The sequence below is a fragment of the Eschrichtius robustus genome, chromosome 12, assembly GCF_028021215.1.
Source record: "Eschrichtius robustus isolate mEscRob2 chromosome 12, mEscRob2.pri, whole genome shotgun sequence".
NCBI lineage: Eukaryota > Metazoa > Chordata > Mammalia > Artiodactyla > Eschrichtiidae > Eschrichtius > Eschrichtius robustus.
The window spans coordinates 88,613,572-88,629,648 of record NC_090835.1 but is presented as its reverse complement, the minus strand read 5'-3'; the positions used below and the strand labels follow the sequence as shown (position 1 = coordinate 88,629,648).

The window sequence follows — 16,077 nt, the reverse complement described above, 5'->3', positions numbered from 1 at the left end:
AAAAAGTAATATGGATGATAGTCTTTATAAGATTAGTTAATGCTCAGCAACAGAAGAGTTATTGTTCATTCAAAATATGGAATATTGCAGACATGAAAATTATCTTAACACAGCAATATTAAAAAATGCATACCCAAGAAGATATAAAATAGTAAAAATAGAAATATCGAATAAAACTGGAAAAGAATATTTAAAATATCAAAATTGAGTTAGAGGGTGGATTTAGAGTCTACAATGCTATGTATACTAATATTTATATTTTCCTAATTACATGATAAATACAGGAATGCTTTCTTGTCATTACATTTAAATTATATAGAAATAGATTAAGACATGAAGGATCCTGTTAATAGATTGATGTAAGCTCTCCAGATCTTCTTCCTTGGAGTTACACACACACACACACACACACACGCACACATTACTATGTGTAGTGTTATTTTTTTTAGAAACTTTTTTTTTCTTTGGCCACACGGCTTGCGAGGTCTTAGTTCCCCCACCAGGGATCAAACCTGGGCCCTCTGCAGTGAAGCACGAAGTCCTAAACACTGGACCGCCAGGGAATTCCCTGTAGTGTTATTTTAACATAAAAGTCATAATATTGTATTACTTGCAACTTGATTCTTTTTAAAATCTGCATTATAGGTCTTCCTGGATCAATAGTATATATTTACTATTTATATTGTTTTTAACCACTATTGAATGTGATCTATTCTAATACATTTAATTATTTCACAATTGATACTTATTTCTTCTCATTTTAAAAATGTTAAATAATTTTACAAATGAGCTCTCCTGTATACTTATCCTGGTACAGCTTATTAATGAATTTAAGCTTCATTTATTCATTGGCCACTTGTATTTCCTTAGAGAATTTCCTATTCATATCTCTTGCAAAAGTTTCTATTTCATTGTTTACATTTTAAAAATTTATTTGTTGGAGTTCTTTATGAATTTTAGATTTTTATTGAGATTTCACTGAATTTAGAGATTGGTACAACATAAAATATTTCCATCCAGAGCATAATATCCCTCCCTATTTGTTCTAGTTTTCTTTTATGTCCCTTGACAAAATGTTATTGTTTTCTTTAGATCCCGTACACTTCTTGTGGGAATTTATATTACATAAGGAAGACATTTTCGATGGCTATTTACATAACTGAAATACTTTTTAACTGAAACAGTTACCAGCTCCAGTTGAAACCACAGCAGTTTCTTAAACCTATAATGATCTGTCAAATAACTCAAAGAAGTATAATCATCAGCCTATAATTTGCTTGTATACAAGGGAAATCAATCAACAGATTGTTTTCATGTCCTCTTAACACACCAAAAATGGGATTTAGATACAAAAAATAAAAAGCAGAGAGAGAGAGAAGAAAAACCACAGTTTGGGAATAGTAAACTTTGTTTTCCTTTCTTTGGCAAGCTACTTATTACCTGGCAGTAAACAAGGAGGCCAAGTGGGGTATCCAGCTTGGGCAGCTGGGTCATCAAGGAAAATAATTCCAGTTACTTAATGGTCCTTCAAAATCTTTAGGCATTTAAACTGTGACGTCTTCAAGACAGGATGTCTCCACCGTGTCTATTTTTCCCCTCCTTCTGCACCTCCACCTCCGTTAGGCCAGGTCTCAGCATTTCCCTCACTAGAATCTCTTAGATCCTTAACAGACGTGGAAATAAAGTTGCTGATAATAAATTTTTCCAAAAGCAAGTTGGAGCATGATAAACTGATCTTAAAATTCTGAAGAAAAGATGTACAAGTATAGCCTTGAAAATTTTATTGGCTTATCATTTACTGAAAAGGGTGTTTTCAAATATCTTTGATTTGAATTTTTGTATTTCTTCTTTTAGTTATGTCGTTATTTGTTTTATACATTTTGAAGCTCTTATTATGTGCATATAAACTTAGATTTTTATAGCTTCCTGGTTAACTAAGACTTTTTACATTATGAAGTGTTCCTCCTTGTTTGACTTTAAGACAGCTATGCCATCTTTTTATTAGTATTTTCATGGTATATATTTCCTCTTTTTTCTTTCAAGCTTTCAGTGTACTTATCTTTTAAGTATGTGTCTTGTAAGCAGTGTTTTTTCAAATCCAGTCTGTCAAACTGTCTTTTAATGACAGCATTTAATCCATTTACATTTAATGCAATTATTGATATAATCTACCATCTTGATTTTTACCTTCTACTGTCTCATTTACGTTTTTTTTTCTTTAATTGGCTTCTTTCACAGATTAATATTTTTAAACTATTTCATGTTCCCTCTATGACCTTTGTGGTTACACATTCTTTTAAAATTCCTTAAGTGGTTACCCTAGAGACTACAAAATGTATTCTTATCAAGTGTGTGTCAGTTATCAATTTATTGGCTCTCAGCTTTAAATCCACTCTTTATTGCCGGCTACGCAAAAAAGAATTATTTCTCTTTTGCTAGCTAGTATGAAGCTTTGTCTGTAGAGGGCACTAGAAGGGCACTAGAGAAGGAAAAGGTTTCTGTTCTGGTTCTCCTTAGTTTCTCCAGAGCTGGGTTCCTGAAGTATGATATGAGCAGCAGCGCCCAGCATCTAGCTGTTACTCTGGGACCCTTTAAAGTGGCTTTAGGATTGTGCAGCCTGCCTCCCCAAGAACGGCTTTCCCAGCATCCCCTTGAGCGGCTCTGAGCCAGTTTCAAGGCATTCAGCTCGTCAGCCTTCTTTGGAATGGACAGATGCCTATTCATGGCATAAGGAAAACCAGTTCCTACTGCCAAGATTACCTCTGTGGGTTTCCTTTTTCTCCTGATTTGATAGCAGTGGAGATGGTGGAAAGTGGTTACACTCTGGGTATATTTTGAAGGTAAAGGTGACGGATCTGCTGATGCAGTGAATGTTAGAGCAAGGTATAAAGAATGATTTCATAGTTTGGGGTTTAAGTCATGGAAATGAGATCTGGAATATGGAAGAGGGAAAGAGGGCGGGTGATATGGGGTAGAAAAAGAAAGGGGGGGGTGATGTGGACACAGGTAGGAAAGAACCATTGAAGATGATTAAGGAGAGAAGTGAGGACAAGTAGGGTCAATGGATTGAAGGTCTTGGTAATATCAAAGAAATGCTGGAGTCAGGGTATCAGACGGCAATAACTAGGAAGACAGCAAGAGAATAAAGATAGGCTTGGTGGCGAGAAAACAAATTTGTATTTTAAAATAATCTTTTATTTGCTCATCATATACATTTTAACACATATTCTGTTGATATACATTTATTTTTTGGTGACAGTTAAATAATTTATAAAATATATGCATAATGTAAATCACAAAATCACAAAATATATGCATAATGTGTGAAGTGAACCAGAGCCATCAAACTTCACTGGTGTTCATCTTTATGAGAAGTAGATAATCAAGAGATTTAAGGAGATAAATTCCATCACTGGATTCTTGTTATCTTCAGAATTAAAGAGGTAGTATACATAATCAGAAAATCACTTTTGATGTTCAGATCAATGAGGGGTTTGTGTTACTGGAAACAGCAATATGTAAAATAGAAATGTAGTTAACAATCACATATTCCTAGGGGTAATGTGATAATCATGGGAATATCATCAAAAACTACAGACATCAGCAGAAGTAAATTAGTTGCCTATTTTAACCATTGCAACAGCATTTTCAAATGTTCAGAAGAAGATTTCCTAATTTTTTCAAGATATGGGTCTTTATTGTTGATTATTCTATCAATTTTGAAAATTATTGTCTATAAAACTCATTTTATCACTAGCTAGTGTTCATATTTTTAGTCAAAGATACCGCCATATGTTAGAATTTATAATTTACATTAAATAACAGATTTTGTTACCGAATTAAAATGCTTTCAGTCCCAACGAAAGTATTACATTTTAGGGTAGCCTCTGCAGCCTTGTTTTGGTAAATAGATGATTTCAACAAAGCTTTTTGAAAAATTGAAAACAGCTCATGAACACTTCTTACTCAATTAGATTCATGGACTCTATTTGGGGAATCAATCTATTAAGGAGCAAAATGTCTGTTTTTACATTCTCCTTTTTAAGTTCCATCTTAATTTTTTCTCTTCCCTATTTTCTTCTTATTGCCTCTCATTTATCTATTTCTCTTCTTTCTTCTCTTCTTCTAGCTTAACTTCTGCTCCCCCACCCCTTTCCTTTTTCTTCACTGTCTTCTAGGAAACCTTTTCTCTGCCCGTTCTGTTTCTTCTGTGCTTGGATTTACATCTCCTGTTATCTTTCTTTTCCACAGAGAAGTTGTTCCTATTGCGTTCATTGGTTCTTTGATAAAAAATTATTGACGGAATAAGTAAAATATTAATAATCTGGCTATGTAGTGATCCAACAAACATAAGATATGTGAACATTTCACAAATGCGACATGTAATTATCCACTGCTGATGTCAATAAGGCATGGTCTCTTTGGTATAAGCTTCTATGTTCAAGATGTAGCATCAGCAAATACTTGAATTTTTCATGTTGCTTGGTATCCCTGTGAACTAAAGATATTACTAATGAGCAACAGTATGAAACTCATTTTAATACTTTTTCTTTTTCTATTGCATTGGGGTGAATTTTTATTTTTAGTCTTTAGTTCCGGTTATATAGTCTATGATGCTTTAAGGTAAAAGAGGATCTAAAGCTGGAATGTAAACTGGAATTGACTCTCCTCCCAACTTTTTACAGATTCACCAAATGGCTGGTTATAGGTCACATGACTCTCCTATTTATTTCATAAGGTTGTTATAGTCAACATTTATTGTTGTCTTACCATGTGCCACTCACTCTTCTAGAAGGGCCTTAATACAACACAACCCTGTGAGGTAGGTGCTATTATTATATTCACTTCACAGATGAAAATCTGAGACACAGGTTCCCCAAAGGTCACATAGTAGGTGATAGAACCAAGATTTTAACTCAAGAAGTCAGTTTCCAAGTCTGAAGTGTTGACCACCGTACTATTGCCTCCTTGATATTTGACCTTTTTTCAGATCTGCTCCATCTCCAAGACCTTGGACTTGGCATACTCTCGTTCAGCTGCCTCCTTACCTTTAATGCCTCCTGCTTTTTCGCAACTACTGAAGACGCTCAGCATCCCCATTGAGCCTCTTAACTCTCTTTATTCTCCCAGGGCCACTCATGCCTCGTTCCTGCTTTCCCTTCCTTCTCTGTCACACCAGGAGGACTTGCCATTGCTCTAATTCACCTTGTATTTTTCTACCTTTTAACTTCACCCACTCCTTCTGTCTGGAATATTCTATCATCGTTCCCTCCATTTCAGCTTATTAAAAATATTCCCCAACCTTCAAGGTGCTCTCCTAACGCCCCCTCCCTACACCCCTGAAATATTACCTTTTCTGTAATGTTCTTCCTGGTCATTGCAAAAAGTCAGATGTAATTTCTCTCTTCTCAGTATTCCCAACACTAAGTTGGTACAACAAATATAGTGCTTACTAAGTCTGCCTTATAATCTAGTTGTATGTGAATTCCTTTCACATCTCTTCTAGCCTATGGTAACTTAGAAGATCTAGGCTAGAGTATGGAATAAAGAACGTTACAACTGAAAAGAATATTCTATTTAGATCCTTAATTTTACTGGTAAGGACACCAAAGCTTAGTTTAAGATGTAAGTCACACTGACAGTTAAAGACGGAAATTCACTTGTTCCTTCCTTCCTTAAATTCATATTATGAATAATACTGTGTGTGCACAGAGCACTGCGCTGAGTACCAGGGTTACGCAGGCAAAAGTGTCTACTTTTAAGAAATTCAGAGTCTACTGACTGGAAGAGACAACAGATTATTACAATACAACGTGATGGCATAGCTGTTTGTGGAATAAATAAATAAATGCATGAGTCAAGGAATTTACTATCTTTGTAGTAATATTATGTGACCTTTCCAATAACAAATGTATGGAAACAGGTTTTGTAGTTCAGTTTATAAAATCACATCCCGAGTGGTGTAGGAAGGAATGTCAAGTCTGGTTTGTGTCAGACAAGCTGATCTCCATCAGTCTGAAAAAGAGAGGGGTCTATTGAAATGGAGAGGTGATGTTTTCCATCTCACTCTGTTTTTAGTTTTTCTCCTTTCAGTTTTGGTTGCTGCTTTTCTTTTTTGTGTTTATTTTTTTCTTCCAGTGTTTCTGTTTATTTTATTGAGATATAATGGACATACAGCACTATATAAGTTTAAGGTATACAGCATAATGATTTGACTTACCTATATCATGAAATGATTATCACATTAAGTTTAATGAGCATCCATCATCTCATATAGAGACACAATTAAAGAAGTAGAAAATGTGTTTTCCTTGTGATGAGAATTCCTAGGACTTACTTTCTTAACCACTTTCATATATAACATAGAGCAGTGTTAATTACATTTATCATGTTGTGTATTAAATTCCTAGTGCTTAATTATCTTATAACTAGAAGTTTGTACCTTTTGGCCACCTTCATCCAATTCCCCCTCCCCCTCCCCCCCATCTCTGGCAATCACAAATCTGATCTCTTTTTCTATGAGTTTGTTCGTTTGTTTGTTTTTGAAGTATAATTGACCTACAGCACCGTGTTAGTTCCTGTCACACAACATAGTGATTCAATATTTCTATACATTTCAAAATGATCACCTCCATAAGTCTAGTTATGAAATGTCACCACACAAAGATATTACATTGCTATTGTCTATACTCCCCACATTGTACATTTCATACCTGTGACTGCACCTGGAAGTTTATTTTTAAACTGAAGTTTGTACCTCTTAATCTCCCTCACCCATTTCCTTCCTCCCTCCACCCATCTACCCTCTGTCAATCACCTTGTTCATTCTCTATAACTGTTTCTGTTTTGTTATGTTTGTTCATTTGTTTTGCTTTTTAGATTCCACATATAAGTGAAATCACACAGTATTTGTCTTTGGTTGCTGCCTTCCTTCATATGTTCAGGATTTAGCTCTGAACACTCACTGACCACCTAGGATAATTTTTGTCTTGTTTATTAATTGGCTGCACGTTCACCTCAACCAGACCAAAGATCCCATGGACTTTGGGCTGGAGGCACTCACTACTCATTTTATTTACTTGTTTTTAAACTTGAATGTTCTTCCTGTAATGTTAGCTCCTCTCATTCCCCCGAAAGTCAGGTTTTCTGACAGGCATGGTGCCTGCTTAATTCAGATGCCAAAGAGAGTGTGATGGGATGGATATAAAGGTGTCTCCCAGATCTACAGGATGCTTTACCTGGGAAATCTCAGGTCCTCTCTACCCACAGTACATCAGGAAGGACTTCCAGTTGGGTGGTGTTAGGGGGAGTTTTATTTGAAAATGGTTCCAAAACCTGTAAAAGAGATAAAGCAGAAAAATATGTTTTCGAAACTTCCATGCCTATTGTTTTGCCAAGATCTGTTGGGTACCTGGTCCTCAGCTCTCCCTGAGGCAGCATTTTCCTGTAGTGTTTCAGATGTTAATGTAGCTTAACATTTCCAGTGTGTTGAATGCAGTCCCTTAAAACATGACAACTGTGTCTTATTTTTATTTTTCTGGGATGCGCCTTGCTTTAAGGAATTCTTATATGTAAAAATATAGATTTGTATTCTGAACACAAAAGGACCTGGTATTGGTGAAGGTGCAGGTAAATGTGTTGTACATTATTTCTGGGGAGGTGAGCTGGCTTCCTAAGAATGATTTGGCAGCGTGTAGCAGAAGTCTACACACTGAGTGTGTGTTGGATCCAGCAGCTCCACTCCTAGGAATTTATCCTAAGAAATCACTATGAAAGTGTGCAAGACACACCTACACGTTTATTTGGCAAAACATCATTTCAAATAGTGAAAGTTAGAAACTTACAGGGTGGATCAAAGATTGTTCAGTAAACATGCAGGAACAAAAGTATGTACAGTATTATCCCAGTTTTTAAAATTTTTGATTGATTTATTTTTAAATAAATTTATTTATTTATTTATGGCTGCGTTGGGTCTTCGTTGCTGCGCGCAGGCTTTCTCTAGTTGTGGCAAGTGGGGGTTACTCTTCGTTGCGGTGCGCGGGCTTCTCATTGCGATGACTTCTCTTGTTGCGGAGCACAGGCTCTAGGTGCACGGGCTTCAGTAGTTGTAGCACGTGGGCTCAGTAGTTGTGGCTCAGGGGCTCTAGAGCGCAGGCTCAGTAGTTGTGGCGCACAGGCTTAGTTGCTCCAGTGGCATGTGGGATCTTCCCGGGCCAGGGATCAAACCCGTGTTCTCCTGCATTGGCAGGCAGATTCCTAACCACTGCACCACAGGGAAGTCCAGTATTATCCCATTTTTATAAAAAAAAGTGCATGTGAAGAAAGATTAACTAGATACCAAAGTGCAAATTGCTCTCTCTGGATGGTGTGATCATTTGTGGTTTTAACTGTTGTTTTTTGTTTTGTTTTTGTATTTAAAATTTTTTTTCAAATTTTCTGCAGTAGATATGTATTAGTTTTATGACCAGAAAAATATTTAATAAACTCATAAATCCCATTTTGAAAGCAACAAAGATAAATTGGGTTGTGACTGCTTTCCAAGATTCATTATGGGATTCTCTTACATTTATGACCTTTGCTATCAAAACAACATAAGAAAATAGGCTTCAGCACCAATATCCCAGAAGCTTCCAAGATGGAATTATTTTTTTAAGAAAAGTAACATTCGAATCTCCCCCAAAGTTGTTACATTTCCTTTTTTTCCGGAACAAGAAGACACGTATAAGTTTTGTTGAAAATGAACAAAACCTGTAATTTTCTACCGCTGTTAAAATGTTTGGGGTTGATCTGTGTGTCCCAACACTAGGGATACCAAAGATATATTAATGAGTAAAAAATGCAAGTTACAGATGTACTAGGATTACATTAAAAAACAACAGCAACAATAACCTTCCCTCCCCAACTATGTGGGACGTTTTATTGAGAACAAATATATTTAGTTAAATGTTGATGTATTCAGAATTAGGCCTGGGATGACACACACTGTGCTGTGATCAAGTGTTACCCCGGAGAGTGGGCAGAGAGAAAGACAGGAAACAGACAAGGTTTTCTGGGAAGGGTGGGGTAGGGTTCTTTCCTGTTATTTTATATACATCTACATTCTTTAAATATTTTAAAAATCATTTCAAAACATTCAAAAAGAAATAAATAAAAAAGAAAATTCAAGACATGCCTGTGCCTGGGAGCTCAAGGCAGAAGCTAGATAGTAGGCTTTGCTTATTTAAAATTAAATTCCTGAACTTTTCAGAGGGTCAGTGGTAATGATAAGAAAGTATTCTCCCTCTTGCTGATTATTTTGCAAATATGAAAATGGCAAATGGGCCCTTCTGACACTTCAACTCAGATATTCCAACTATAGTCTTAAAGACATATACAGTTGGGTTTTGTTTTTGTTTTTGGCTGCATTGGGTCTTCGTTGCTGCACACGGGCTTTCTCTAGTTGTGGCGAGCGGGGGCTACTCTTCGTTGTGGTGCGCGGGCTTCTCACTGCGGTGGCTTCTCTTGTTGCGGAGCACAGGCTCTAGGCGTGCAGGTTTCAGTAGTTGCAGCACGCAGGCTCAGTAGTTGTGGCTCAGGGGCTCTAGAGTGCAGGCTCAGTAGCTGTGGCGCACGGGCTTAGTTGCTCCGCACAATGTGGGATCTTCCCAGACCAGGGCTCAAACCCGTGTCCCCTGCATTGGCAGGCGGATTCTTAACCACTGTGCCACCAGGGAGGTCCACATATACAGTTTTTTTTTTTAAGTATTTGTTTATTTATTTATTTATGGCTGTGTTGGGTCTTCGTTTCTGTGTGAGGGCTTTCTCTAGTTGCGGCGAGCGGGGGCCACTCTTCATCGCGGTGCGCGGGCCTCTCACTATCGCAGCCTCTCTTGTTGCGGAGCACAGGCTCCAGAAGCGCAGGCTCAGTAATTGTGGCTCACAGGCCCAGTTGCTCCGCGGCATGTGGGATCTTCCCAGACCAGGGCTCGAACCCGTGTCCCCTGCATTGGCAGGCAGATTCTCAACCACTGCGCCACCAGGGAAGCCCCCACATATACAGTTTTGCAATGAGAAACTGACACGGTTTTGAAGTGTAAGCAGGTAGAGACTCGCAGGGCCATTCCCCTTAACCAACTAGTTCACCAGATTCATGCTCAGAGTTGGGCACAGGCAAAAATTTGTCATGGGAAATAATTGTCTTTGATGATCACATCTTTGCCACATAAAACCCCCTCCTCATTCTTGTCTTGGCCAAACACACCCTTTTCCTCTCATAATGTCCTTCCCTTTCCTATGCCATAAACCACTTTCAGAAAAGACTGAAACATATTTGCATGAAAATAGAAACAATGACTCTTTAAAATATTATTTTCCTAACCAGATTTGCTTTTTAACACGTTAACAAAGAAATAAAGCTCTAATGGCGGAATCTCACACACCCATCAAAATCTGGGGGCATAGTCAGTCACCAACTCTGCTTATATATCCACAGCATCCTCTGCAGTGGCCTAGAGCACGACAGGCATTTTCAGACTTACAGATGATGGTATATGTCAGGATCCCGCTGCAGCCGGGTTTGGAATCCTATATACAAGTCATCCCAGAGCAGACCATTCTTCACCACGTGTCTGATGACATCAACCCGGCTCCGAACCTGCAACAGATATGGAACAACTAGCAGGGGTGACACAGCCAGCACTGAGCATCGGTACTGACCCCCTGTGTCCCTGAAAGAAGCAGCTGCCTATAATGGCAGGGGTCTGAGGAGTCAAGGAGAAAAGCCTACTGAAGTAGATATCACAGGAGGAGGGGGAAAGAGAGGCTCCTGAGTGCAGTAGAAATTGAGGGAAGGAAACCAGGAAATGGATCAGGAGCCGGGGTTGGGGGGTGGCGCAGAGTGGCTGAGAGCACAGACAGAATCAGATTGCTGGGTTCAAATCCATGGTCTAGCTGTGTGATCCTGGCAAACAATCTGTGCCTCAGTTTCCTCATCTATATAATGGAGATAATAGAACATTCCTCACAGGATTACTGTGAGGATTCACTGAGTCAGTGTATATAAAATACTGAAAACAAGGCCTGCCACAGAGCAAGATTACCTTAATTCGGTGGGCAAGGCCCTTACCTTTAAAGAATCCCAACTCCTGACACGGGATCTGTTGAATAGTCAAAGGTGCACAGGGTTAGGAGACAGGCAGAGATGGTTTTGAGTCTTAGCCCAGCACTTACTAATCATGTGACCCTAACCTTGCTAAGCCTCGGTCTCCTCTGTTACTGTTGTGAGAAAAAAAGAGATAATTCATTAAAAAAAAAAAAGAGCATGAGGTAGCATGAAGGGAAGTTACTAAGATTGGACATGGTTTTAACACTTCATAGGTACACATGTTCAAGTTTACCAGGAGCCTTTTTCAGTATCTGGCATCACATTTTTTTCCCTGATAAATACCGTGCTAATGCCAGTAGAGGCAACTTTATCATAAATGATAGGCTACTAAATGACACGGAATGATCAGAAGATTGGCATTTAGGATTTATTTCTCTTTCCTGCACCATTCCTACAAAACGATTACATCCATTTTGAACTGAGATCGCAAACACAGGTCAGAAGATCTCCTGTTTTGCCAACAGAGACTTAGAAACATGACTGCACAGTTTAAGTTGAGGATTGCCCAGCTAAAGTGCAGTATCAAGATCTAGTTCCTCACAGTGGAGGGGAGATGGCCTTTCTTGACCTTTCAAACTAGAGAGGAGCACATGGAAGAATTGGGGAGGTTTTGAGAAACGTTTAGATTGTAAAATGGGAAGGTCTTGGTGATTGATTAGATTTGGGGATGAGGGAAAAGGAAAAAGTTGAAGATTACCCCCCTGTTTCTAGCTGGGCTCACTGTGGGGGGAAGTGGGGAGGAGGAACTGATATTGCCAACGATCAAGACAGAAAAGGACAAAGAGCAGTTTTAAGAGAACGATGATGTGTCGCATTTTGAACAGGTTGAAAATGAGGTGACAGGGATCTGGATATCCAGGTGATGATATCTAGCAGGCGATTAACTCTAATGAATCTGAAGCTGGACAGAGTTGGCGGGAGCTGGGCAAAGTCTGGGCAGGACCTATGGATTTTTGGCGTCAGAGAAGCGGTGCTAGCAGATGTGTTCGGTGGGTTGAGCACAGAACCCTGGAGGAAAACAAGAGATTTAAGTGGTGGCTGGAGAAAGAGAGACCCTGAAAGAATGTAGAAGAACAGTCAAGAAGTGAAGAAAACAAGGGCTAGTGTCACTGGAGCTGAGAAAGGACTTCTAATTCAAAATGAGGGACAAATCCCATTCATAACCCGCCTTCTGCCCACTTCCAGATGCAGCTGAAGTGTTGACAAAGCAAGCATACAGGTATGAACTGTCACAGTGAAGAAGAAATGAAGTGAGTGGTTGACAGCAGGAGATTTCAATTAACTAATGTGAATCTGGAAAGCAGGAGGGTGAGTGGCATCTAAAGACCAGGGCAGAGGCTGCAGGATCCCAGAGAGTATGTGGAGGGACATTCAGATTCAGAAGGAGAAGAGGTACGTACCATGGATGACAGCAGGGACACAGAGCACAAAAGTATGTACACAAAACAGTCAACCCCTTCCTTACGCCTATGCATGGCTCCTGGGCCAAATACATTCAGACAGTTCTCTGAATAAATGGAATCAATTTTTCAGGGAGAATGAGGGCAGGAGTGTATATGTGATGCCCCAGAGCAAGGACCTCCACATTTTGGTATTTAGGGGTCCCTCAGCCTAATAGCTGGCTCCTCACCTTCATAACTTAAACGGGTGACCCCCTGTCCAAACACAACCTAGGTCTTAGTTGATAGCTTACAGTTCCTTTTTAAAAAATTGAATTAACTTTCCACATTTATAAATCTGGGTATTTTACATGAAAATCCAGATTTCCAAGTTTTCTGGAAAATTTGGAAGATCAGCTGGAGCTCAGCAGGGGCTCCTCCCTTCCCATGCTTTCCACTTGATACAGTCCCCACCCAGCTCCCCCTATTTACAAGATCTGCCTCGGGTCCGCCTGTGAGCATTTAAGTGTGTAACCCCTGCCTTCAAGTAAAGCCTGCTGCTTGAAAAGGTCTTTTTTTTTTTTGGTAAATATAGATTAATCCCTAAATTCTTAAAAGTCACCTACAATGGAAGAAAGGTCAGCCTGGGGTAAGCAACACCGCATGTAACTACAGTAGAAGCCGAAGGAGCAATGCCTTCAGGTAACCATGGAAAGTGATTGCCACCCCGCATAATGGGTTCAGCCAAGCTATCGTGCAAGATCAGACAGGAAAGTACTTGAAGTTTAGCTCCCGTGTAACATTTCTTCGGCAGATACTTAAGCAAAAAAAGTCCCACAAAGGAGGAAAGCAAAGAAGGTGAAGACATGGGTGGGGTCTGGAAGTGGGTAAGGGATGTCACAGGGTGACAGATTGGCAGCAGACCTAGAGAGGAGCCCATCCAGATTGGAGCAGGATGTACAGCTACAGGAGCCATGCATCTAGGAAAGATGGAGAGCTGGTGTGATAGAAAATGTATTTATGAGTTTAAAAGGCAATGAATGGCCCCCGCCTTCAAAAAAAAGGCAATATGAGAAGGCTCCAGGTGGCAAGAAAAGGAGCTCTTCCAAGTATAGGCATATCCTCTATATATGAACCTCAACATACAGAAATCTCACTAAAATCCTGGGAGAGAAAAGCACTGAGAGTCAAAATAGGGACCACCACGTACACAGCAGGCATGATGGTTTACCCCATGGTGTATTAAATCTGCAAGAGAGCTGTTGCCTGCTTTATCCAACAGATACATTATGAAAAGCTGTGGAAAAGTGACTTTTTTTCAATGAAATATTTTAAAGGAACTTGTGATTTTAAAAATTCCAAAGAAAAATCTCCCTTACGGCAACAGATACCTTAATTTATAAGTTTTGTAAATTCAGAGTTAAGAAGCAAGACAGTGGCTAAATACACAGAATCTGGAGCTAGACCACTTGTGGTCAAAGCCCTGCACCATGCCTTTACTAGCTGTATGACCTTGGGCAGGTTATATAACCCACTGGCATGGCATTTTCCTCATCCATAAATGGGGAGTATAGTAATATGGGTTCATGAGGTGGTTGTATTAAATGACCTAATATTTATGAAGCTGAGCTGTGTTATGTATGTGTTTGGTAAATAAAGCAATAAATTTAGCAGATTCATTTTGCTTAAAATGGGTGTTTTTTATGTAGGGTTTTCCTATATGTGAAAACCCAGTTTTTTAAAACCCATAAAGCAGGCAGTGGATTATTGGTTTTACTAAAGTTTCACCATAAGAGTCTCTTCAACAGCAAGTACTAAACATAAAAATACAAGTCAAATTATTAAAATGTAGTTTAAGAATACATCTATTTTATAAAGGTAAATTTAAACCTCTATAATTAAGGCATCACACATTTATATGGCATGTGTAATACACTTAAGGGTAGACTATACACCCTCCTTATTTATTTAGTGATTTTTGCACTTATATAGAATTTAAAATTACAATGTATGCTCACATATTTTATGTCATTTGACTATAATAAAAAAACAACTGATAAGGTGGGAAGAAGCCCAATGGAAGGAAAAAAACAAACAAACGACCAAGGCTCGGACAGGGACTCAAAGCCTCATAATCAATAATCCTGATCCGTAGGGATGGGGTACCCATCCCAGTCTTGACGTTGTGTCCAAAGCCCCGGCTCTTAACACCATGCCTGCCGTGGGTTAGGGATTTGTTAAAAATTGGAGCTCAACAAAATATGTGTTGGTTTATGCTGACTTCACTTTCTTTAGAGAGCCACCCATTGGGTTTGTTTGGGGAAGGAGACACCACTGGAGAGAAGGCAAGGAAGGCAGAGATCAGTGCTTGCAGGTCTGATAACAGTGCAGGCGGGTCAGCTGTTTGGAAGGAAGCAGGTAGAAAAGCCAATCTTTGCAAATAACTCAGAAAGAAACAAGTATGGAGTTTAGTTAATAATAATGTTTCAGTATCGGCATGTTAGTTGTGACAAATGTAGCACAGTAAAGTAAGATGTTAACAATACTCTCTGTACTATCCTTGCAACTATTCTGTAAATCTAAAGGGTATTCCAATCTAAAAAGTTTATTTAGGAAGGAAGGAAAGATGGAAGGAAGGAAGGAAGGAGCACTGCCACTGGTGTTCCTGCTTACTTCCTCATACGGATGTTCCCGGCTTGGTCTTTCTTTTGGAAAGGATAAATCTAGAAAGTCAACCAAATAGTCATATCCTCCAGGAAAATGGTTGAAGTCCTCATCTGTCTCAATCATCTGTGCAAATGACAACATGGTAAAGGGAAGAAGCATATCAATCTGGTGGTCAAGGTCCTTAAAAAATTTTGGAATATACAAGACCCAAATGCTCTTAAATGATAGCAACGAAGTGGAGTTAATACAAAAAGAGTCTCTCCTCTCTGCTCTCTTCTATTCCCCCGTCCTCTACCCCCTCCTTCAATCCCTCTCTCCCTCTCTCCTCTTTCCTGAACTGAATTCTAATCCTAGTCTTCTACACTAGCAAAACTGCTTCGTATCACTAGCTTCAGTCAAATTTACAGAGAAGGATATCATTATCTTAAGCACTATTAGTAATGAGATATCAAATACCACTGTATGTTTGCAGGCTAAAAAATAAATAAAATGTGAAATTTTTCTCACCATCACATAGCAGCTAAATATAAAGAGTGTCATTGAAAATTCCAAATGTTTTCTCTTTTTCATACTAATTGCTCAACTGAAAATATAATGTAGACCAATGTTTCCCAGGTCTTTGCGTTTCAAAGACAATTTTCTAAAAAATATTTGGTAGCTAATGTAGGCATCAACATTTCATTTTGCTAAGTGAGGACTTAAAAAAAATTCTTACATCTACTATCCTTTTATTTCATTAAAGGAAGACTGCTTTCATGCCTCAAAAACAGAAAGGACCTAATCTTGGAATAATAACAATTCATCCCAAGAAAAGAGAGTTGACATCTTTGTAACCACACTCACATGCATACTCATACTTGTTTCATTACTGACCATCAAAAACTTCGT

The 16,077-nt window shown here is 38.8% G+C and overlaps 1 protein-coding gene across 1 annotated transcript in view; it reads right to left on the bottom strand.

The window, feature by feature from the left end:
* Nucleotides 1–3,347: 3,347 nt before the first annotated feature.
* LOC137773969 (cytidine monophosphate-N-acetylneuraminic acid hydroxylase) overlaps nucleotides 3,348–16,077 on the bottom strand; it is a 28,916-nt gene continuing 16,186 nt past the window's right edge. Inside the window, exons 6-9 of the mRNA XM_068559099.1 lie at nucleotides 15,196–15,312; nucleotides 10,518–10,633; nucleotides 7,239–7,335; nucleotides 3,348–4,498 (exon numbers count right to left, since the gene is read on the bottom strand). Of these exons, the coding sequence (XP_068415200.1) occupies nucleotides 7,260–7,335; nucleotides 10,518–10,633; nucleotides 15,196–15,312 (309 nt within the window). The 3' untranslated portion in view covers nucleotides 3,348–4,498; nucleotides 7,239–7,259. The remainder of the gene's footprint in view (nucleotides 4,499–7,238; nucleotides 7,336–10,517; nucleotides 10,634–15,195; nucleotides 15,313–16,077) is intronic.